This window comes from Terrapene carolina, unplaced genomic scaffold (assembly GCF_002925995.2).
Source record: "Terrapene carolina triunguis isolate 2854851 unplaced genomic scaffold, T_m_triunguis-2.0 Scaffold96, whole genome shotgun sequence".
In the NCBI taxonomy this organism is placed as follows: Eukaryota; Metazoa; Chordata; order Testudines; family Emydidae; genus Terrapene; species Terrapene triunguis.
The window spans coordinates 42,104,677-42,129,041 of record NW_020664447.1 but is presented as its reverse complement, the minus strand read 5'-3'; the positions used below and the strand labels follow the sequence as shown (position 1 = coordinate 42,129,041).

The following is a 24,365-nucleotide window of genomic DNA, read 5'->3' as shown; positions in this document are numbered from 1 at the left end:
TTATTTGTTAAAATAACACCACATAATCACGCCAGTTTCAATTATTTCGGCAATTTATTTCAAAATACCTGTCAGCAAATATGTCTAATAATACAGACACACAAAAATTCCCCCCGGAGTAGAGAGTTAAAGAAACCACTGGGACAATTCGGTTCCTGTTTCTCTGCCCCCATCCCCCGCTAGAGCCTAGCCCGGGGGGAGCAGACAGCCACAACCCCTCCCCCCCCAGAACCCACCTGCAGGGCCACCCCTAGCCAATACACCCAACCCCTCCCCCTCCCCCAGCCCAGATACACACACACACACCTCCCTCCCCAGCCCATGGATGCAGAGGGAGAAACAGCCTGATGCTCGGTCCCAGAATTGTAAGGAGTTTCCTGCACACCGCCCTCTCCTTCCCTCTGAACCACTGAGAGGCTTATAGTCAGAGGAAATGTTTAGTGCACTACATTTGATTGGCTGTTTGTGAGGGAAGGGAAAGGCTTATAGTCAGAGGAAATGTTTAGTGCACTACATTTGATTGGCTGTTTGTGAGGGAAGGGAAAGGAAGAGGGTTGGAGCAGTCTCTTCACCTCGGCTTCACTCCACACCTGCCCCTCTTATTCTCTTTTCCCCTGCCCCCTTCACCACTCCATTTCCCTTTTCTTTCCATTTAGCTTTTCTTTCTTAAATAAACCCACCAAAAAAAAAAAAAAAGTGGAACTAACATGACATTGGCTGCCATCACTTTGTTCGCTCTGCTTATTCACTCCCTTTCCACCCACCATATCTGTCTTGTCTATTTAGACCATAAACTCTTGAGGGCACGGAATGTCTCCTACTCCATGTTTGTACAGCACCTAGCACAATGCCCCCCCCCATTCTTGGTTGGCCCTTAGCCACTGCCATAATAAACATGATTAATAATACACAAGTTAATAAATGAATGTGCCATACTTTCATCAGTGTTTACTAGCAGATTCAAGTTTTATTTTTTTTAAAAAAGCATTCAGTGTTCATAAGCACACTAGGGAGTACCACCACACAACCACTTTTGTTCCCCAGTCCAGGTAGAACATTCCTAGAGAGTACACCACAATAGTTATTGATCACAGCTCCCCTTCACCTCCAGGACTCTTACCTTCAGCCACTTTCTGCTTTTCTTCAGTTTGGAAAAGTTATACAAACTCCCTTTTTCTGACTTTGGCTCTGTTTAAAGAGGACATTTTATGATGAAGTAAGTGAATTTAAAGAAAAAAAACCTATAAATATAAACAAAGAAGCCACCTTACCCCATAGCAAGCAGGAATTCAATCTGATGCACACTCACCTGGCTGCAGTATTCCATTGAGGGAATGTGTGTTTAATATCCCAGAATTTCCTGCTCCAGAAGATTCCCCAAGCAATGAATTTGGGGGCTCTTCCTTAACTTGCATCAGGGAATCCCCAGACTGTGGCAGCAAAGGATTGTCATCCAATCCATCCTCGCTTTCATCACTGCAATAGGACACACAAAAATATGATCACAGCAGGAGAGGAAAACACTAGGGGCAAGGACACCCATAAAAGACATTATAGAAAATGCAATTTTCCTGTGTGGCACTTGTACTGGAGATTAGGAATTAGGGATTGGAAAGGTCTCAAACTGTCTGCAACAATTATACAATTTGAAGCATTGATTAATGTTAACTTCTTACATGAAGTTGCCAACTGCTCTGTAAATTGATAGTATCATAAACCTTTTAATAAAATGGTGTAGTGATTTAAAAATATAAATGCAAAGCAAATGAAGTCATAATTTTGCCTTATTATTCCAGGGAGAAGGATCTTGGGAAATAGGAAAATGAGTCTAGAGCAACATTTCATGGAAAATTTTGGAAGAGGAGGTGATAGAAGAGAGTCTGGTAATTGATGTAGGTCTTATGGATGGCCCTCTATTTCAAAGACCATTTAAGCAATCTGGTATAGTGGAGTCTGATATCCTTTATGGAATCTATATTAAAGGGCATTACCAGTCACTACTCTTTACCTGCTCTATGTATTATATAGACAAATGTGTTCAGCTCTTTGCTGGAAATTTATGGTCCTCAAGCACTGTATTGTTCTCAGCCACATATGCAATTAACTGATAAACCAAGACAGTGCGCATATTGTCCTATGCTATAAAATCGCACTGAAATGAGGTCTTGTAACCACCCGAGAATTGGAGATAATCAAACATGATAAATGCAGTGGATCATCATACCAAAAACATAGAATGGTTCTCAGGCTCATATTCAATGACATTGCCCAGACATATCAGAATAAAGGAAGGGTGGAAAGGATCATATGTTGGTATTTACACCCAAAACTTTGTTAATGTTGAGTTAGGGTTGTAGGTGCTCAGTGCTGCTCTATGCGCCTCATGCCCTTCTAGAACAGGAGAACTCAATTCCCAGAACATAAATGTTAGAAAACAAGCAATGCAGAATTAAGATGACACTACACACACTCAGCTCTGCCCACTTTGATCCCTGTCCTAAATCATCAGGAAGATCATAGTACCTGACCTCTCCCTTAGCCTTTTCCAACCAGCCGCAAGTATTCCTTGGATCAAGAGGGCTGCACAGAGCATAGCAAGACTCCACTGGACTGCATGAGTGGGAGTGTTGACTTGGAATTGTGCAGTGTACAAAGTGACAGGGTTGGTTATGGAGGAGTAAGGTACTGTTATAGTCGTAAGTCTTAGTGTTAGTGCTTCAAAGGCAAAGTTAAAGTTCAGATCAGCTCCACTCAGCCTAAGCCACCAACTGAGCGGGTCACTCATTCAGCTTCTCACTCATTGAGCATTTCCTTGGGGAGCATGAATTAAGTAAGAACCTGAGCCGTGAGATAAGCCTGGGCACAGGTTTCTTTGTTTCAGCTCCTTGCCCACATCTCAGAACTTATGTAGCTGTGTCATGTATAGAACATGTCCATTCTCAATTCCCCATGTTTCTCAATGCTGTGTACTTGTAGCATGACCATTCTCAATTACCCACCCAGTTTTGTTGATGCGTGCGTGATTCTAGAACACACTGAAAATTAAAAGCAGGTAACCGGGGGGAAGGACTTCATCTTGGGAACTCCTTGACCAGATAATCCCAAATTTGCCATATCTACTATCCTGTGGCATAACTATTTTCAAGGCAATCTGCCTAGACACGCATTTAAAACACACTGAAAAGTAAAAGCAAGCCTCGTTAAGGGCTGTATCTTAGGAAACTCTTGACCCAGTGACTCCAAATTTACACCACAAACTGTAATCCAGGTCCTCTACTGGCATACTAAATTTTAAACCAATCTGGATGTGCTTGTAAATTATACAACCCTTTGAAAAATCAACTTGAAATTGATGTGTTTTGGTTCTATCCTTCTTCCATCCCAGATTTGACTACCAACAGTTATGAACCCCTTTACAGAACCAGAAAAAGTCTAAACTTTTGAAATAGTGTCGTAGCTGATTCTCTGTGGCATTCACTAGCTGAAATAATGAGAAATCCACTGATATCAGTTTCATGTGGATCCTTCCTATATTTTCCCCCCAGCTCTGAAGGGGGGGAGGAGGAAAGATTCAGAACGGAATTTTTTTTAAAAGTGGGTCATTTTGAAGGGGAGTCTGTAACTTGACCCACTGGAGCAAATAACCCCAGATTTGCACCATTAACTCTACCCCTGCCCTGATATTTCATGGCAGTTTTCAAGGCAATCTGCCTATAAATATTCATATGCATTTTAGAGCACTCTGAAAAATGAGCTCTTGAACAGAAAGCTCTGCTCACCTTTAGCTATGGCATTGCTACTGCTCTTCGGTAATACAACAGAAGAAATCATAAAAGCAGTAAATGGTGATAAAAAAGGTCTACTCCTTTTTACATTTTCCTATGGGTAACCAATTTTCTGACCCCACCCCACCCCCCCAAAAAATCCCTCTTATTTCACATCAATTTCCATATCCAAAATTCATATAGAAAATGAAATTTGTTTGAATGAAACATTTTACCAAGGCTGCTAATGGACACCTTACTAAAGTCATGTTTGACTTGTACATGTAATAATACTTTACGCTTACATAGCACTTCTCATTGGAAGATCTCAACATGTTTTACAAAGATGATACTGGTAGGTTGGTTGGTTTGTTTTTTTAAGAGAAGATTTTTGTTTCTTAATAGTTCTAATTGTCTCCTAACACACAATTCTGTGTCTGACAACAGCACTGAGATGTTACAAATGATGAAGGGCCAATTCCTTGAAAAACTAATTTAAGATTTAATAAACTAAGCCTACTTTTTAGTAAAAGCTGACAAAAAGAATTCTTGACCATTATACAGTATCTGGGCTAACAATGAGCCAAGTAACCAATCAATGTTAGGTAAAAAGACCAGAGAACAAAAATCCTTGAAAAAGCAGGATTTATACTTTGTACAAGTGGTTACTAACCCCTTACTATGGGGGCTGCCTGGAAACAATACTATACAATGTCTCTTTTCTGGGCATTCCCAACCTAAAACAGGATTGGTTTTTGGTACCTGGATATACTCCTGTTGAAGATGGTGGATGTCTGTCGTAGAAACTGATCCAATCGCAGAGCTCTCTCCAGACATTGCAGATAGAGGGGCTTCGCCAGCTCTGTGCAGCTGCCATCCTCCTTGGCACCCAGCTCCGAGGCCATAGAACAAATCTGTCCTCATGCACAGATGCCTCCAAACACACAGCTGGGTGAGAACAAAATGCACCCATTACTATTACGTCAATTACCAGGGATTGAAGAGAAGGAATTAAGTGCACTGGCAGAATGTATTGCATATTATTTTATAGAACCCCAAAAGATGCTAAACACTTCATAGAAGACAGAGAAAAACAGGGTTCCTGATCAAAAGAGCTTACAATCTAGAGATTTCTGAAGTAACCGAAAGATTAGCCAGAGAACAATGGAAAGTTGGAATGACTGGGGATGTGAAACATGTTTCCCAAAAACATTCCATGAAATCAAATTGACAAAACTGTCTGGGAACAAAAAACTCTTAAGCAGTAAGAAATAAAATAAAATCAAATCAAATAATAATAATAAACAATAAAGTTGTTGCGCTTTTCTGTAGTGCACCTTCATCCTGTTAAAAACAGGCCTAACTGCTGGCACCTAGATATTAGAGAAACAGAGGGTTGACTTTTATTAAGTATTGGGTTCTGGAGATACTAACGGGGTGTGGTGTCAGGAAAGCCCATTCCCAACATTAGTTTTATTGTGGACTCCGCCACCATGTGTGGTCTTGGACAAGTCACTTCACCATTCTGCCTCAGTCTGCATCGTAAAATGGGAATAGTAATACATATCTACCTCACAAAATTGTTATGGGGATTCATTAATGTTTCTACAGCACTTTAAATATGGCAATAACGTTTTAATAAGAGATTATTTCAAGCACACTGGTCAACCAATTGACTGAAATAAGAGTTTCAAAATAAGCCAGCAGTTATGCTATTCTAGTGTTGCTATATCATTGATCACTTTTGTCCCCAGCTCATAAAACTTCTGTTCCTCTCTTTGGCTAGCTGACAAGCACCTTATTTCAATATATGATCACCAAGAATAGGAATACAAAATTCTGGGCACGTTAAATTACACAACTTTGTATATGTATATAAGCTGCAAAATCTGTTAATGCAATACTAAAGCTGCATAGTTTAAAAAAAAATATCAGGAAATGCACAAACTAGAATTTCAACAGCAATGTTAACTTGGCCAAATAAGTTCTCTATATTTTCCTATAGGCATTTATGGTCTATTTTCAGAGAGACTGAGCAGTGGCCTGATCTAGTACAACAATGCCTTATATCAAATAATATTGAGGTAGGAACACAGGAAGTACAAAGAATCCAACCGATGAAAGTAAGAATCATGTACTGAAACATTCACCATTATTAAAGGAAACAAGCTGATCTTTGAATGAAATGGGCAGCAACATATATCATATGAACTGCATACCTTTAACCCAGAGATTAAAAAAAGTTAGAGACACCTTTTTTCAGTTGAATCTTATATAAGGTGTTCTGGAAGAGAAAGGAGTCACAAAAACCAACACAGAAGAACAACTTTTTGAGTGGACCCGCTTAAGTTCACAGTTGAAGCTACAATGTATTTTTCCCTCATGCATATCATAACTATTACTTTTATAGTGCCACAAGGTGTGCTTGATATTTGGTTTACAAACATACTACAAATTCTTGCCCAAAACAGCTTACAGTCTAAAATTAAACTGTTGTTCCTTTTGCTATATTTAGTATCAACTATTGCCTATGTATTTTTTAAAAATCATCCAAATTCCTTTCTTACCCAGTCCATTTAGTAACGTTACTGAAAGCTCCTGGGTAGTCTAACACTAATCCCAAATAGCCTTTTTGCTTCAAACTGTTCTTTATCTTCAGGATTTTAGGTTCTCCAAAAAAGTCTGAAATATTTATGTTGCTGAAGTTATTCAAGGTAAATAAATGTTTAGCAGACTTTGAGAAGGTCTCTACTACAACCTCATCGATTGTTCTTTTGTTTTCTTCTGTTACAAATATAGGCATAATGGTCAGGACAGTAATAAGAAAGCTTATTTTTGAACACATGTGATTGGCTTTATTTCCAAATTCAAAAAAAGTTACTGTGCATATGAGAGCTACTTATGCCCTATGTGTAGGGCCCTACCAATTCATGACAGTGAAAAAACGTGTCACAGACTGTGAAATAAGCCCTTCACTGTGAAATCTGATCTCCCTCTTGCTGCTGGTCTGGCAAGGGACAGGACTTGTCCTTCCCCGTAGGGCAGCTGTCACAGGCAGATCAAACCCAACTCAGAGTGCTTTCCCCTGCTGCAGGAAGCTCCAGCCCCAGAGGTTCCTGCAGCTGGAGGAGACTTGTGGAGATGATCCAATATTCCCCGGCTGCTGGGAGTGCCCCAGCTCCTAGCTACAAGTCCCTACTGGGCTGGGGAGGGACAAGACTTGTCCTTCCCTTGCATGGCAGCTCGGGGTGGGGTGGGGAGGAAGGGGGCAGATGAGACCCACTTCCGGGTACCTTTTGGGTAGAGATCCCCAGTTACAACACTGTGAAATTTCAGATGTAAACAGCTGAAAACATGAAACTGATCAACTTTAAACCCTCTGGCCATGAAATTGATAAAAATGGATCATGAATTTGGTAGGGTCCTACCTATGTGATAATGATGTTCAGTTGCAAATACATTTGTTCAGTTTGAGATTTTGTTTCTTGGGAAGCACCATAAATCAGCTGTTGAAGAGTTTTATAGTTTCTTTGCCAAGATCAATTGCCTTCTAACTAATTATTCTGGTTTGTGTCATATGCGTAATAACAATTTCTCAAAAGGTATCTTTGAATGCCACAAAACTTGAAAGGAAAATTCCCCACTGTTATTTATATCAAAATATTGCTACATTTTTTCAATGACTGAAGTGAACAAATGTGTTTTATTTTTAGCTTGTGTTTTTAGTCAAGGGTCTGGGTCTTCAGGAACATCGTCTGAAATGAGTACTGTACCCATTTTTGGCCTTGATTCTGCAAGGACTTAGTAAAGATTTGTAGATTTTAAAGCCAGAAAGGATTTCTGAGATTACATAGTCTGACCTCCTGCATAACACAGGCCATAAGACTTCCCTGACCTGAATTCTACTTTAAGTTCAATGGGTGTGGTTGAACTAGAGCATATCTTTTAGAAAAATATGCAGTCTTGATTTAAAAATTTCCAGAGATGGAGAATCCACCACAACCCTTGGTAAATTGTTCCCATGGTTAATTACTACTATTAAAAAATTGCATCTGATTTCTAATCTGAATTTATCTTCAACTTCCAGACACTGACTCCTGTTACACCTTTGTCTGCTAAACTGAAGATCCCTCTATTATCAAATTTCTGTTCTCCAGGTAAGTAGTTATAAACTGATCAAATCATCCTTTAACCATCTTTGGTAAACTAAATAGACTGAGCTCCTTAAATCTCTCACTATAAAAGCATGTTTTCTAATCCTTTAATCAATCTTGTGGCTCTTCTCTGAACCCTCTCCAATTTATCAACATCCTTCCTGAATTGGAGACACTAGAACTAGACACAGTAACCCAGTAGCAGTTCCACCAGTGCCAAATACAAAGGTAATATAACCTCCTTACTCTTTGATATTCACCATTTTCACATCCAAGGATCACATTCACACTGGGAGTGCATGTTCAGCTGATTATCCACCAAGACCTCTAAGTCTTTTTCAGAGTCATTCCTTCCCAGGACAGAGCCCCATCCCTCAAGTATGGCCTACATATATAGAAATTAAGAATATGACCTTACATTTGACCGTATAGAAAAATGTTTGCTTGAGGCCAGCTTATCAGCTGATCCAGATTGTTCTGTATCAGTGACCTGTTCTCTTCATTATTTATCACTCCCCCAATCTTTTTGTCATTGTCAAATTTAAGCAGTAATGATTTTATGTTTTATTCCAGATCGCTGATAAAAGTCTTAAACAGAGGAGGGACAAGAAATGATCTCTATAGGACTTGGCTAGAAAGACACCCACTCAATGATTCACTATTTACAATTACATTTTGAAAAATAGACAATTTTTAATCCACTTAGTGTGTGCCATACTAATTTTATATAGTTCTAGTTTTGTAATCAAAATGTTGTGTGGTACCAAGTTAAATGACTTACAGAAGTCTAAATATATTCCATCAACACTATTACCTTTATCAACCTAAATTGTAATTTCATTATCTTGTCTCTCCCACCAATAGAAATAGGTCCAATAAAAGATATTAACCTCACCCACCTTGTCTCTTGAAGATATCAAGTTAGTTTGACAAGGTCTATTTTCCATAAACCCATACTGACTGTCATTAATTAACCTCCTTTAATTCTTTATTAAATCTAGCCCTGTATCAGCAATTCCATTACTTTATCAAAGTTCAATGACAGGCCTATAATTATCCAGATCATCCTGTTTACTCTTTCCAAATATTGGTACATTAGTTTTTTTTCCAGTCCTCTGGAACTTCTCCAGTGTTCATATACTTATTAAATTAATTAATGGTCTAAACAGCACCTCAGCCAGCTCTTTTAAAACTCCTGGATGCAAGTTCCCCAGACCTGATGATTTTAAAACAGATTTTGAACAGTTATCGTTTAATATCCCCCTTGGTTACCGTTGCAGTGGGAAGTATATCATCATCAGGATATGAATACATCATCCAACTTTTTCCCAAATATAGATAATAACTTTAAGCTCATGCATACTTTTAGCAGGATCAGAGCCTCAGAAACTAAATATTTTGAGGCTTTTTCAGCCTTTATGAAAATCAAACTTATTCCAGATGAGGAATCATGAACTTTGGAAAGTAAATTCTTTATTTTTTGGGTTTAACAGTCACCAGACATCAACTACATTTTTCCCCAGAAGGACAGAATTGAAGGTTTTAGATTTTTTGCTAATCTGTAAATTGGGGGAATTTCATCTAACCCAAATTTTAAACATAGCACTAAAGTCTCCTCCCATAAATGATTTGTGTGTGTGCTGGGAACAATTAGTAAATAAATCAGACAGAAAAGATATATTTACAGGGGCATACATACACCAAATATTAAGATTCCCAGGCAGTGTGCCAGAAAGCAAGAGATAATATTCCTCTCTGGTCTCCAAAAAACTGTAGTAAGCACAAAGGGTAAGTTTTATGAACACAGTAACTTCCTTTTGATGGGTGTATTGTTGGATACATCAAATACTTGTCCCACCCAAACTTTTTTTTTTTTTCAATTAATTGTATTTTGAAGTATTTAGATGCGTTTCCTGAGTTAGGGTAATATCCACTTCCACACTTGAGACAGAAGAGAACTTTCTTATTTTATTATGTGGTAAATGCTATTTATATTCCACTTACAGGATCTGTACGAAAACAAGTGGAAGGGTGCATTATACTTAATCTCTTTATGCAAGGCATTCTTATCTAAATAAGCTTTACATATAATGTTGGTTGCTAGAATACCCTTCTTAATTCAGTTATACTGGGTAATCAATATCTTGCCTCTGAATAACTAAATAAAACTTCTGAATTTAACACGTTCTTAAACATACTAAAACTCTGCTGAGGACAAATTCATTAAACCATTTTTACAGTCATACTGTAGACAGAACAAAGGTCCAGTCATTGAATTTATCATGGAACTTTTTTTTTTTTTTTTTTTTAAACTTACACAATACTCTCATAGTGGTTCTCAACTCATTGACAGTGATAAAATAATGTCCTAAAATCTCTGCCTCTTAGAAATATAGTTGGGTGTAAAAAGAAAGGAGAGTGAGGGGAAAGGGCAGAGATTTGCAAGTGCTACAAAATTTGCTTATTGTGTTTAATGTTAAACAAGTTAACAATGGCAAAATCTGAATGTCATTTTAATTTTTTTATTTGGTTATTACATATTAATAGGGTCAAATATGCCCGCTAGTGAAAGCGGTAAACTTCATTCATTCCTATATCACAGTTTTAGTCAGATGTAAAGATCAGCAGTAGACCCATAAGAAAAGGATACCGAGAAAGCTGCCCTGAACAACTATAAGAGAAGTATCTGAATGGTACTTGATATTATGACCCAAGGACTTCTTGATGCCAACTGGCATAAGGTTAACAGGAATCCCCTGGATTTGGTATTTAGCCTGCTAAACCCAGGGGGGTGAGTTCAATTCTTGAGGGAGCCATTTAGGGATCTGGGGCAAAAATCTGTCTGGGGATTGGGCCTGCTTTGAGCAGGGGGTTGGACTAGATGACCTCCTGAGGTCCCTTCCAACCCTGATTGTCTATGAATTCTGTAATGAGTATCATGTGAGGTCTCTATTGAAAGATTGTGTCATTCAAGTCATCAAAATCATTGCAAAAATGCATGTATGGCTGTTGTATAAGCATTTACATATATAAATATTGAAAAGTATGTTCTTAAGATCTGTGTCTAGGGCTGGGCACAAGCAAATGTGAAAAGCAGATTCTCTTTCAAACAAGAAATGTTTATCTATATGTCTGCTTACATATAAATTAAGTATTATATGGTTCACAATGGACCTCCACTCACAAATCTGAACTGAATGCCAATGAAGGATGGTGAAATCTTCAGAGAGAGGAAATTAACAGGAAGAGGTAAACAGCAGGTGTTACCCTGTTTAGGAGTAATACAATTAACTTTTAAAACTATATCTGGAGTACAGAGGAACCCCTACGTATTCCATCAGTCTGAAAAGACAAGCTCTCAACAGGTTTGATTTTATGAGAAAGGGTCTCGCCCAAATGGGTGGAAAACACTGGAGAGAATTTTGGGTGAGATAAGCTTCTTTACACAGGAGGATAACTTGTTAGTTAGGTTTAGGCTTTAGAATGTGTGCTGTGATGTTGTTTTATATGTTACCATTTGTTCTCATCTCTCATACTGGTTTTTATTTGAATCTCCACTCTTTCTTAAATAAAGAAATAATCTTAAATTCTTTCCTTTTGCTTTATAATTGAAGTCAAGCACTGTGTGTATTACAGGAGTGGTGCTCTAAGGCAGTGGTCTCCAAACTTTTTTGATCGCGCACCCCATCAGTAAAAAATTTTTGAGCGCGCATCCCCCGCTGCGCCGAAACAAAAACAAACAAACAAACAAAAAGGCCGCTCGGACTCCCGCCCAAACTGCCAAAGGTGAAAAAAAAAGCGCTCTTCCTGCCGTGCACCCCCAAGGATCCTCTTGCGCACCCCACTTTGGAGACCACAGCTCTAAGGTAAAACTGGTGAACTGAGATACACTGTTCCATTGGAAACAGAGGATCTGGGATTTCTGTGGGTATCCACTGATCGGGGCTGGCTACCACAGAGGGACACTTTGAAGAGTCGGGGGAGTCAGGTGCATTTGTTGTCAACCTGCAAAGCAAAGACAGGTCTGATGCAGCCCAGAGGAGAGTGCTTGAGTGACTAACAGGGTGGTTGTGTTAGGAAACTAATACTTAGCGGGTACAGACAAGACTCCCTCAGTCTGGAGGCAGGTGGTAACAAGCTGACTCACAGCTCTGGGTATCCCAGGAAGCATCACAGATATACGCCCCCTTAATTAGTACAGTCTGTAGGCTACATGGAAATGGAAGATTTCTCTCAATTAGAAGTATTATAATGTTTCCTATTAACGGATCATCAAAGATAAACATAACACAGAAATAAGTAAAAATATTGAAATATCTTTTACCTAAATAATATTGCCATTTTAAGTACATATCTGCATTAATTTTCACAAAAAGGTGCCTTAACACTCTGAGTTACATATTTCTTAAGCCTGTTTTAAAAGCCCTGTGGAAGCTCTGAAATTTGCAAATTTGTGTTCCTTTAAAGATCTTTGGGGATGCTGGATACAAAGTAATACATATCTAAAACTATCATCTCTGAATAGTTTCCTTGCTGTTCTCTGTCACTGCAAATATAGAGAAATCTCTATGCACATTACAGTTTTTTGCATTTGAGAAAGTAAAATGTCTTTAAAATTATGTAGGTAGATAGTTGCAAGTTGGGGGTAGCAGTCATTTCTTGCACACTTGGCACCCGATGAGCCCTTATTTTTAGACTTAGTCCTTTTTGTCAACCTGGTAGTTTTTTTGAACCATCGAGAAATAATGCTTGTTTGATCAGGGTTCTCCACTCCTTCCAGGAGATTCAAGATATGAGTGCTTTTCCTTTTTTTTTTTTTAAAATGTCTTCAGTCTCATCCACATCAGTACCTAGGTGACTGTTTTCAAGGAGCCACAGACAACCATCTATTATTTTTGGGCTATTTCAGATGGCAATACAATTTGTTCCACTGCTGTTAGAGGATTCTGAAATCCATTTATTCCATCAGCTAGTTCAGGGGTCTCAAACTCAAATGACCATGAGGGCCGCATGAGGACTAGTACATTGGCCCCAGGACCGCATTTACTGACACCTCCCCTCTGCCGCCCTCGGCCCCGCCCCCACTCCACCCCTTCCATGAGGCCCTGCCCCGCCTCTTCCCACCCCTTCCCTGGCCCCATTCCAACCCCTTCCCTGAAATCCCCACCCCAACTCCGCCCCCTCCCTGCCCCCAGGGGGGGCAGGAGGGGTGTGGGGTGTGGCAGGGGCTCAGGGCAGGGAGTTGGGGTGTGGGGTGCAGGAGGGGTGAGGGGTGCGGCAGGCGGTCAGGGTGCAGGGTGCAGCAGGGGGCTCAGGGCAGTGGGTTGGGGTGCAGGAGGGGTGCGGGGTGCAGCAGGGGGTCGGGGTGTGTGCTGGGTGCAGCAGGGGGTTCAGCTGCAGGAAGGATTCGGGGGGTGGGCTCCGGCCCAACGCGGACTGGGGGCAGGGCAGGCTCCATGCCTGATTTCTGAAAACTTACCAACACCTGTCAGGGATGGTCTAGATAATACTTAGTCCTGCCTTGGGTGCAGGGGACTGGACTAGATGACCTCTTGAGGTCCCTCTTCCAGTTCTATGATTACTGTGGGAAAGTTTGGGTGATTTACCTTGGTGCCCTGATGGCTAGTTTTTGCAGAGTAAAAGGCTCCACCATCTTGACTTTCTTTCTGATTTGCTCCAACTCTTTAGTAAGTTTTAATATCAAATTTAGCAGGTTGTCTGTCTTAGTTCTAAAAAACTATTCCATAGTGGTTCAGGAAGTTATTTTTGTGGTTTTCTTTGTTGGAGTGCCGAAGACTGGCATTTGAAATAAAGATAATAAAAAGATTCAACCATGAGCTCAGAGAGTAACTACTTGATTGTATCATATTAATGTTGATAAATGCAAAGTAATGCACACTGGAAAGCATAATCCCAACTATACATATAAAATGATGGGGTCTAAATTAGCTGTTACCACTCAAGAAAGATCTTGGAGTCATTGTGGATAGTTCTCTGAAAATATCCACTCAATGTGCAGCGGCAGTTAAAAAAGCGAACAGAATGCTGGGAATAATTAAGAAAAGGATAGAAAATATCATGTTGCCTCTATATAAATCCATGGTATGCCCACATCTTGAATACTGTGTGCAGATGTGGTCGCCCCATCTCAAAAAAGATATATTGGAATTGGAAAAGGTTCAGAAAAGGGCAACAAAAATGATTAGGGGTATGGAATGGCTTCCATATGAGGAGAGATTAATAAGACTGGGACTTTTCAGCTTGGAAAAGAGACAGTTAAGTGGAGATATGATTGAGGTCTATAAAATCATGACTGGTATAGAGAAAGTAGATAAGGAAGTGTTGTTTACTACTTCTCTTAACACAAGAACTAGGGGTCACCAAATGAAATGAATAGGCAGCAGGTTTAAAACAAATAAAAGGAAGTATTTCTTCACACAATGCACAGTCAACCTGTGGAACTCCTTGCCAGAGGATGTTGTGAAGGACAAGACCATAACAGGGTTCAAAAAAGAACTAGATAAATTCATGGAGGATAGGTCCATCAATGGTGCCCCTAGCCTCTGTTTGCCAGAAGCTGGGAATGAGCAACAGGGGATGGATCACTTGATGATTACCTGTTCTGTTCATTCCCTCTGGGGCACCTGGCACTGGCCACTGTTGGAAGACAGGATACTGGGCTAGATGAACCTTTGGTCTGACCCAGTAGGGCCGTTCTTATGTGACCCTCTAAATTATTAAAGGCAAACATGAAGTTATGCCATTGGGTTTAGAGTTCTAACCACCTTCAATCTGGGTAGGAGTAACCTTGATTAACCTTAATCAAGACACACTGAGAAATACTTGAAGTTTAAGCTAATTTTTTTTAAGTATCTTGCCCACAGACTGCTTTTAGATCACTATTTAGTTGAACTATAATTTAGGTGTGGGGTTTTTGTTTGCTTTTTTTAAAATCTGCCTATTACAATGTCTAGTCAGTCAACAAACAGCACTAGAGGAGAACTCTCCAAGGACATGTTTGGAAGCAACTAGTTATGTTTTATATTAAGGGCTTCCAAGGTTTTGGCATTTATTTCCACTAAACAACAGCAAACATCTTGCCTTCTAGAAGCACAGAGAAAGATCAGCTTTAAAACACTGGGTTTTCCAGTTTAAACAAATATTTGCTGGCTATTGCTGACTTTGATTTCAACATGCTTTTACAATAAAAGTCCATTTAAACCAGAAGCCCTATATATGACATGCACACAACTTAAAAATTATATTTCACTTCAAAAACAGAGAGAATTTTTATGTATGTCTGGTTGCAACAGTGGATCTTTCTTCAAGATCCTTGCCTTACTTTTTTTTGCATGCCTCAGAACCTCTACATCCTAGCTGAAGCCCAAAGGATTGCTGTTTTCTCCTCTTTTGCATTTAATACTGAGGCCAAACAGTGTGATAACCCACCAACCCACTGGTGAAAGGTTGACTAGACTTTCTTAGGAGACCATCAACACATCTCTCCAGCTGATTAGAGGATAAATTATTGAGTAGGGTGAATTCAAAATCATGATTTTTTTTTAAAAAGGAACAACATATATTTTTATTTCAAACATTTTTATTATTTTTATTTTCTTCCCAATTTATAGTCTCTGATTGCTAAAGTGGATATTTTGTACTTGGTTTTTTTTATTAGTTTTCCAATTCTTAGTAGAATTTCAGTTTTTGCAGAAGGATTTTCTACTGAGAAGTTTTACACTTAAAATATACATCTGTGCTGAAAATGACAAGTCCAGGGCCTCACTAACATCCTTACTGTGAGAACACAAATGCAAACACAAAGCTGAAAGCAAATAGCTTGAGGTATATTTGCAACCTATATCACGTTCCGATATACTTCCACAAGTCAAGAAAGTTGAAATGTTCCATCAGCATTGGCGGTTTGAAGTCAATGGGACTTGTGCTCTTAGGTCACTTAAGTACTTTTAAATATCCATCCTTACATGCCTTAATATGGAGTCTTACCTTAGGTGTCCAATTTTGATAATTTTGGGCCCGTGTTTAAAAAAGTTCACAATAACTTTGCTAATACACCTCTACCTCAATATAACGCTGTCCTCGGGACCCAAAAAATCTTACTGCGTTATAGGTGAAACCGCGTTATATCGAACTTGCTTTGATCCACCGGAGTGCGCAGCCCCGCCCCCCCGGAGCACTGCTTTACCGCGTTAAATCCGAATTCATGTTATATCGGGTCGCGTTATATCGGGGAGAGGTGTATATTGAACCTCTGTTAACACTGAACCACTTTTGTTTTGAAGTGACAAAGACTTTATGCCACTAAAAGAAAAGTTGAATAAAAATACAGTTGCACCCCTTATGCTGAAAACACTTATGTACATGTTAGTTTTGAGCACGAGTAGTCCACTGAAGTCAACGGTACTATTCATGCAAGTAAAATTACATATCTGCTTAAGAAGTTGCAGGATCAGGGCCTTCACTTTCAATATTTTCTTTTTTGCCTAATAGTTTCATAGAACTCAAATAGGATGCCCTACCAGCTGTGCCATTTAAAAAACAAACCCCAAACAGCCTTACTGATTTAGTTCACTATCAATTTAAATCTAAAGTTGCAATACCACACATTTTCATGTTAGCTTTACAAAGCTTCAGTTTGTTTCAAATGAATTTTTTTAAAGTGATTAAAATTATGGTTTGAATCACTTCACCCTGCTAATGACAAAAAAGGAACTCCTCCGAGGCAGAATAGGCCATCTCTGATATGTTTGCACAACCCTGCTGGGCTGGGGGAAGGAAAAGAGAGAGGCAGACAGCAGAACTAAGTCCCTGTCTGCAGTAGTAAGTTGTATTACTTAAACTATACTGTACAGTGAAAATGGTACAATCCTCCACACTGGACAAAGTTATTCCCAGACAAGAAGGGGAATAAACTATACCAGTAGTAGGAAATGTTATTTACTCCTCATAACACACAAACTAGGGGTCACCAAATGAAATTAATAGGCAGCAGGTTTAAAACAAGTAAAAGGAAGTATTTCTTCACACAACACGCAGTCAACATGTGGAACTTTTTGCCAGAAGATGTTGTGAAAGCCAAGACTATAACAGGGTTAAAAAAAACTAACTACGTTCATGGAGGATAGGTCCATCAATGGCTATTAGCCAGGATGGGCAGGAATGGTGTCCCTAGCCTCTGTTTGCCAGAAGCTGGGAATGAGCGACAGGGAGTGGATCTCTTGATGATTACCTCTTCTGTTCATTCCCTCTGGGGCATCTGGCATTGGCCACTGTCAGAAGACAGTATCCTGGGCTAGATGGACCTCTGGTCTGACCCAGTATGACCATTCTTATGTTCAGTATAATGTATCTTTATACCAGTATAATTGTGTCCACATTGGGCTTTTCCCAGTATAAAACCTTTTTTTTAAAACCACAAGAGTCATACCCTAATTGAAATAAGTATGCCACTAGAACAGTCATAGACAAGGCCTAAGAATGGAACCGAGAACAATGAGAACACAACCTATCAGGCCTCTACAGTTCCTTCACACTTTTGTCACTATTTTCCCCCCTCATCCAACCCTTCATGTTTTGCATTCTAACTAAGAGCCATTACAAGAGTTTATCCACAGCCAAAGAATCCCACACAAATTGTATTTCCCTCCGCTCTCTAAGAGATGCATTTCATTTTTCTTTTTCCAGGAAAATTCTCCATTGTGACATATAAAACATTACATCAGAATGGTGCAAGAAATATCATCAACAGCAACAATGTTCCCCAGGTAAGCATCCAATTTAAAAGCAAACATACACAAAGAGGCTAAAGGCCATCAGGGCCGGCTCCAGGCACCAGGCACCCAAACTGGTGCTTGGGGCGGCACCTGGAGGGGGGCGGTGCGGCGCTCCGGCCGCCGGGGAGAGCCAAGCCCCAGCCAGGGCTCGCCACCCTCTCGCCGCCCTGCCCCCGGCGCTCTGGCCGCCGGGGGGGGGGGGGGGGCCCCGGCGGGGGGCGCGCCCCCCCCCCCCCCCCCCCCCGGGGGGGGGGGGGGGTGGCCGGAGGCTTTTTTGCCTGGGGCGGCAAAAAAGCCAGAGCCGGCCCTGAAGGCCATGTCCACACTAGAAACTTTTGCTAGTATAAATCATGCCAATTAAGGATGCAATTTCTTTTACTGTGTTTTTAAACCAGCAAAAGCCCTAATGCAGATTCAGTTATACCAGACTGCTTTAACCAGCACAGCTTCATTTGCTTGGGTAACTAGTAAAAAATATACCAGCAAAAGAGGGCTTTAAGTTATATTATGTTAAGTTATAAGTTATGTCTACAGTAGGAGGGTTTGCCAGTATACCCATACAGGTAAACCCTCATATACACTTGGGGAAATTCCTGCACCGCACATGCAGAATTTTTTTTATGCGCAGAAAATACATTCTGCCCAAAATGTATTCTGTCTTTCGCCCACCAGAGGCCACTGTAGCACCAGAACAGCCAGCAGCTGGCTGCATTCATAACAGCACCCTGCCCACAGAGCCCAGATTAGGAGGCACATGGTGGGGGAAGACAGAGTGGGGCACACGGGGCTGCTGGGAGGGTCACTGGGGTTCAGAAGGACTAGTGGGGGGGACAGACCAGGGCAGGGCTCAGGAGCCAGTGGAGTGACAGCATTAAGCCAGAGGCTAAATGGAAGGGGGACTGCAGGGCCACACAGGGACGGGGGGTGATGTGCCTGACTGAATGGGAGAGGCTAGCGGTCAGCCAGGGCTTGCATGGGGGAGGTTCACCAACTCCCTAACAATCCCCCTTCTCCCCCAAAAAAGACTGTTTGATAATTCTCTCACGCACCCCCAACTCCCTCCAGGTTCACTCCCAGGCTCCTTCCCTCTCCCTCAGCTCCTCCATTACCCCCGACACCCCACGCCTTTGCACTGCTTCTGAGGGGTGCAAGAAATATGTTTCTGCAGTGTAATTTACATGAATTACTCAAAGTTCTGTACTGATTTGTCTAGTAAGGAATCTATTTGTCAAAAAAAAAAAAATTCCTGAATCTTTTTCCCCCCCTGTATTACAGACATACTCGCTGACAGGTATTTTGAAACAGATTATCAAAATAACTGAAACTGGTGTGATTATATGTGTTATTTTGACAAAATTTACAGAATTTTAAAATACTGTGCACAGAATTTTTAATTTTTTGGCACAGAATTCCCCCCAGGAGTACCTCATAGCATACACTAGGCCTTAGTAAACCAAGGGTAGTCCCCATTTATTCTTTTTTTCTGGGGAAATATTTCCCAATGTAACTTCAGAGTAACGAGCGAGTACATTTATTAGCAAAAGATTGCAGGCAGGCAAAGAAAATTTAATTTTATGAATCTATAAATTTCAGTCCCCATTAATGTTGACCCTGAATAAATACAAATTACTTTGACTACCTTCATACATACACCTGGAAAAAAACCAAAAAAACCCCCACAAAAAAACATATGCGCCCCTTTTCAATTTAGGATTTAAAAAAAAGAGAGAGATCATTTCTTTGCCTTCTCTGATTGATGGCCCTAATATCTGAATTTATACTATTATCTTTCTATAATACATTTCCTTTTGCTACATTACTTTTGTTGCATTTTTTTGAAGAAGGTAATTAAGTGGGATGAAGATCAATTAAATGCTGTTAGCTATTTTGAATGTAGTATCTATTATACAGCTACAGATTGATATTAACTAATCAAACAGCCAGCTACACAATGGTTCATTATTATTGCATCCAAATATCCCAATCAGGGTAGGAAAAGGAATTACAAACATGTATGACAGTTTTACTGGAAACATATACACAAGTGGAGAAGAGAAAACCTTAATACATATGTATATAGCCAATAAACAGACAAGTCTGACACTACTTCCAGCAACACAGATGCCACCTTTAACAATGTAAACTACAGACTACAAAAGTGACTTGGAGAAATCAAGCAATGCGATTGACTATATACCTGTTCAATTAGGGGCAAATCCAGCTCTAGAGGGGCAGGGGACTGGATTTCTGGAGCCCCTGCACAAAGGCTTACACACATTCTGTGCCCCTTGAAGCACCTGTCTACAGGGGCTTCACATGCACTTGCCACACAGTGAGAATTAAGAAGCATGTTGAGGGTAAATCAGGACATCTGTTGTTGTCCTGGTACACCAACCAGCCTTTCCCCCGGCATAGCTGGGGTACAATTGGCATGGAGTTTTTTCAACCCCAGGTTGGAATATTAGCTGTGGAACATTAGAGGAGAGAAGATCTTTCTTCTGACAGTCCCTAAGGAGATTTCCAGCACACAGGCTTGTCAGGCTGTATGCTTGGTATAGAATTTATACATTATAACCGAGTAAGAACTTGTTCCCCCAATCACTAGACAATGTTAAAATATTGCCTTGCAAACATAAATGAGACACAGGGAACAGATTGGCAAAAAGTGAGTTAAAGAAAACCTTTCTATAAACCTTGAGAACAACCTCACATTGCAGTCCATTTCTTGTTTTTTCATTACATATCGATCCAAGAACATTTTTAGTTTCAAGATATTGTTTATGAATAAGGCTAAGATTTTGTCATGGTATTTTTAGTAAAAGTCAGAGACATGTCACGGGCAATAATGAAAAATTCACAGAAGCCTGTGACATGTCTCTGACTTTTACTAAAAATATCCATTATAAAATAAGGAGCCTGGGCAGCTGCGGGTGGGCTGGGAGCTCCAGGGTCCCCCTTCGCTGATGGCTCCAAACTCCGGGGGTTCCCCCTGCCGCCACAGAGCCCGGGGGTTCCTCCTGCCTGAGCGGTGAGGTCCCTCCTGTCGTCCATGGAGCCGGAGAGCTGCGGGGATCGCTGGGCCGCCCAGAGAGCAATGGGGATCATGCCACCGCCTGTGGCGGCCAGGAGCGGCGGGTGTTCCCCCTGCCACCTGCGGCGGCCTGGAGCTGCAGGAGGTCCACCTGCCGGCAGGGGACCCTGCAGCTCCCAGCCAGGGCTGGCTGAAGTCACGGAGGTCTTTGGAAGTCACGGAATCCATGACTTCCATGACCGCTGTGACTAAATCACAGCCTTATTTATGAAGAATACATTAGAACAGCGGTTCTAAAGTGCAGCACATGACCGCATGCAGGCATCAGGGACTTCATGTGTGGCCATCACTACTGGAAGAGAGAAACATTGAACAAGTCCTTTTCAAGAACCTTTTGAAATAAACAAAAGTTCATTGACATTTACAACTACTTTGCTACAAAAAGAAGTATGAGAATTTTGTTACAATTTTTTTAAATGTATATAGTTAGTAAAAACCCCATGTAACATTTGTGGTATTCATAGTACATATTATTCTTTACACTTGATTTATTGTTTTATTTACAAGACACTTCCAAATAATCACATGACTAAACTGTCATTAGTATAATATTTTAACTGCCAAAACTGCAGCCACAATGAATTTGCTGTGTCGCTATGTTTGTCCACAATAAAAATTCATTTGTGAACCACTACATTAGCACATGAAGAATTCATTACTGCATCAGCTACAGTAAAGAAAAAACATATTTAATGTTGGTGGATGTACAACCACACGACAGTAATGTTTAAACAGTATACCCATAAATAACAAGTTTTAGTATAAAATAATACAGCATTATTCACATATCCATGTGCATGTAAAGGAAAAATGGCATAACTGATATGAAAATTTACTATATATGGGATCATATTAGTAAGATAAAGTAAAGATTGGAGTATTATTGAGAAATATTATACAATCACAGAGAGATTGTATGGTAATGTACTCTTGCAAGGAGGCAGAATTAAGTTTGATCACTGAGCCTTAATTCAACATTTTCTGACTTGTGCACTTACCTGCATAAGCAAAATATTTAACTTTATTTTATTTTAACTTAAAGTGTTACCTTTTAATCAACGAAGACTCTAATTATGCAATGAGCACCTCATAAGCCAATCTCTGTGCCCACCCAACACATAAGTGCAGGGACCCATCTACATGAAGATCATTGCAGGATTAGTATTTTAAGAACTACATCACATATTTAAATTATACAGAAAATTCATAGTAACCACTGCCCAGTACAGGACATTGTGGGAGCCAATGTAAAGCTGATTTTACAAACATCTCAGAATCCTTTAACTCTTAAGATACGGAATCTTGAATACTCAGATCTGATGATTTGACTAAACTTGGTGAAACTTGATTCAACTGCACAGTAAAATAAAATGCATATATACATTTCAATATGCACATCTTGCCAAACACCCCATACTCCTCCAAGACACAAGAACAAGTATCTAAGATCTAAAATAAAAGAGTACTGAAATTTGACATCTGAATGATAAATGAAAGATTACTTGATGACATGCAAAATGTACAAATATGATTCACATCTGTGATGCCATAAGGACAGTTACAGCTCCCCCTTGCTGCCCATGACGAAAGTAGCTACAGTGTGCGGGTGAACGAATTGAACATTGCACAGTTGGTGTTTGGTGGATTATATTTAGTCTGACAGTTGTGGCTCTGTCTCTATGGAGCTGTGTGTTTGGGATGGATTTATTTTACACCCTATAGTCAAGAAGAGCAGTAGAGAAGTTTTCACCACCAACCATAATTATAAATATCAAATCATAAATACTTGTTTACTGGAGATCATTAACCAAACACACAAGCTTAATCCCCTCTCTGCATCTACTGTCCTAACAGTAAGATTTCAGGAAAAGTTATGAGTGACTAAACTCAGGATATAAATATTTATCCTGTCTTTATTTTAACTACACTGTTTTCTATCTGCATACACAACTGTATATATAGAAGCATCAGCTTGTGCAACAGCAAACGCCAGTGTGCCACTTTGCTGGTAATGTGTGTTACAAGTATAGATAGGACTTGTCCTAGCTCTTTTAGCCATGCAACAGCAAGCACCATTGTGCAATCTTACTGCTTGAGCATATAGGTACAGATATAAAACAGCCCCCCCCCCCTTGCTTTTGAGCAACATTATTACATCTCGGTGCTACAAGTGCCATTAGGACACATGGCCCTGATTATCACTTTCATGAGACAATACTGGAGATATGTACGAGGTACAGTGCCACGCACCCTGACTCCCTCCGTTAGGCAACAGCAAGTATCAGTATTATTGCACGTGTGCTCCAGATACTAGCACGACCCGCAGAGCCGGCTGTCTCCCCCCGAGTGACACGGTTACGAGTGTGCATGACAGGTGTGACTATACCTCGCACCGGGCTGCGGCGTCGTGCAGCGCCCATGCACGTGGGCCTTACAGGTACAGCTGGGACACATCGCCCCGGCTTGCTCCACAGCCCAGCCCAGCGCACACGCCCCTCCCCCCGCTCCGGGACAGCTCCTCCGGGGGTCGGGGGGGCCGAAGCGGTCTCCAGAGTCAACCGTGCCCGGGGGCCCCTCCCCCCGCGCTGATATCGGGGTGTGTCCCCGGGGAGGGAGGAAAGAGACCTGCCCCTTTAAGAAGAGACCCGGCTGCTGCGGCCACTGCTTAGCGGGGGGGGAGAAGCTGCGGCCTGGCCGGGCCTTGCCGCCGCCTGTAGGCCCTCTCCGCCCCGGCCGAGCGTGCCCTTGCCCGGCCGCCGCTGTAGCTCACCTGGGTGGCGGGCCCGGCTGCGGCGCGGGAGCGGCGGGGGCCTGGGGGTGTCTCCTGGGCTGGCTCCCCCGCTCTCTCCACCCGGCCTCTCGCCCTGCGCTGCCTGGGCTGGCTCAGCCTGTCTTCTGCCGCGGGGCCCTCTCGGCTCCTGCCTCGCCAAGATGGCGGCCGCGCTGCTGCTGAGGAGGAGGAGGCGGCGGCTGCGGGCGCTGGGACGGCGGCGGCGGCCACTTTCGCTCACTGAGAGGAGAGGAGCAGGGACACGGGGAGCCATGGCGGGGGGGAGGAGAGACGCCATGGCCAGGCCTAAACAATCGAGCCCCGCACGCCTACCCGTTACCCCGAACCCCACCCCGCAACCGCCGCCCCGCGCGTATGGCCGCGACTGCCGCACAGCCCCCGCGTCCACACCCCGGGGCCGCCCCCGCGCACATTTGTTGCGCGGGGCCCGCGCTCATCGATGCGCTCCTAAGGCCGATTGGTAGAGCCTGGCAATGACGAAAATTGCCGAAGGGATTCGGCCAAGGTGGCCAGGGTGAGACAGCAAATCTCGCGTGAGGGAGGAGGAAACCCTCGCGATGGTTAGGATCAGGAGGGGGCGGAGTCTGATAGTCGGGTGGGCGTGTGCTTGTGGCTGGCCAGGTTGGGTGGCTGCGCGTGTAGCGGGTGAGGGAGCTAGAGGGGAAGCCCCGCTAGCAGGTCGCCGCAGGACCTAGAAGCCAGGCCTCTGTGAGACATCGATGTCTGCCAAGGGTGCCCCAAGGCACAGGCAGCAGCCACCTGCCAGCACCT

The 24,365-nt window shown here is 41.7% G+C and overlaps 1 protein-coding gene across 1 annotated transcript in view; it reads right to left on the bottom strand.

The window, feature by feature from the left end:
* The window catches only part of INO80 (INO80 complex ATPase subunit), a 127,994-nt gene extending 104,231 nt beyond the window's left edge, over positions 1-23,763 (bottom strand). Inside the window, exons 1-4 of the mRNA XM_026651460.2 lie at positions 23,574-23,763; positions 4,527-4,712; positions 1,310-1,476; positions 1,121-1,188 (exon numbers count right to left, since the gene is read on the bottom strand). Coding sequence (XP_026507245.1) covers positions 1,121-1,188; positions 1,310-1,476; positions 4,527-4,669 — 378 coding nt within the window. The 5' untranslated portion in view covers positions 4,670-4,712; positions 23,574-23,763. The remainder of the gene's footprint in view (positions 1-1,120; positions 1,189-1,309; positions 1,477-4,526; positions 4,713-23,573) is intronic.
* Between the last annotated feature and the right edge of the window lie 602 nt (positions 23,764-24,365).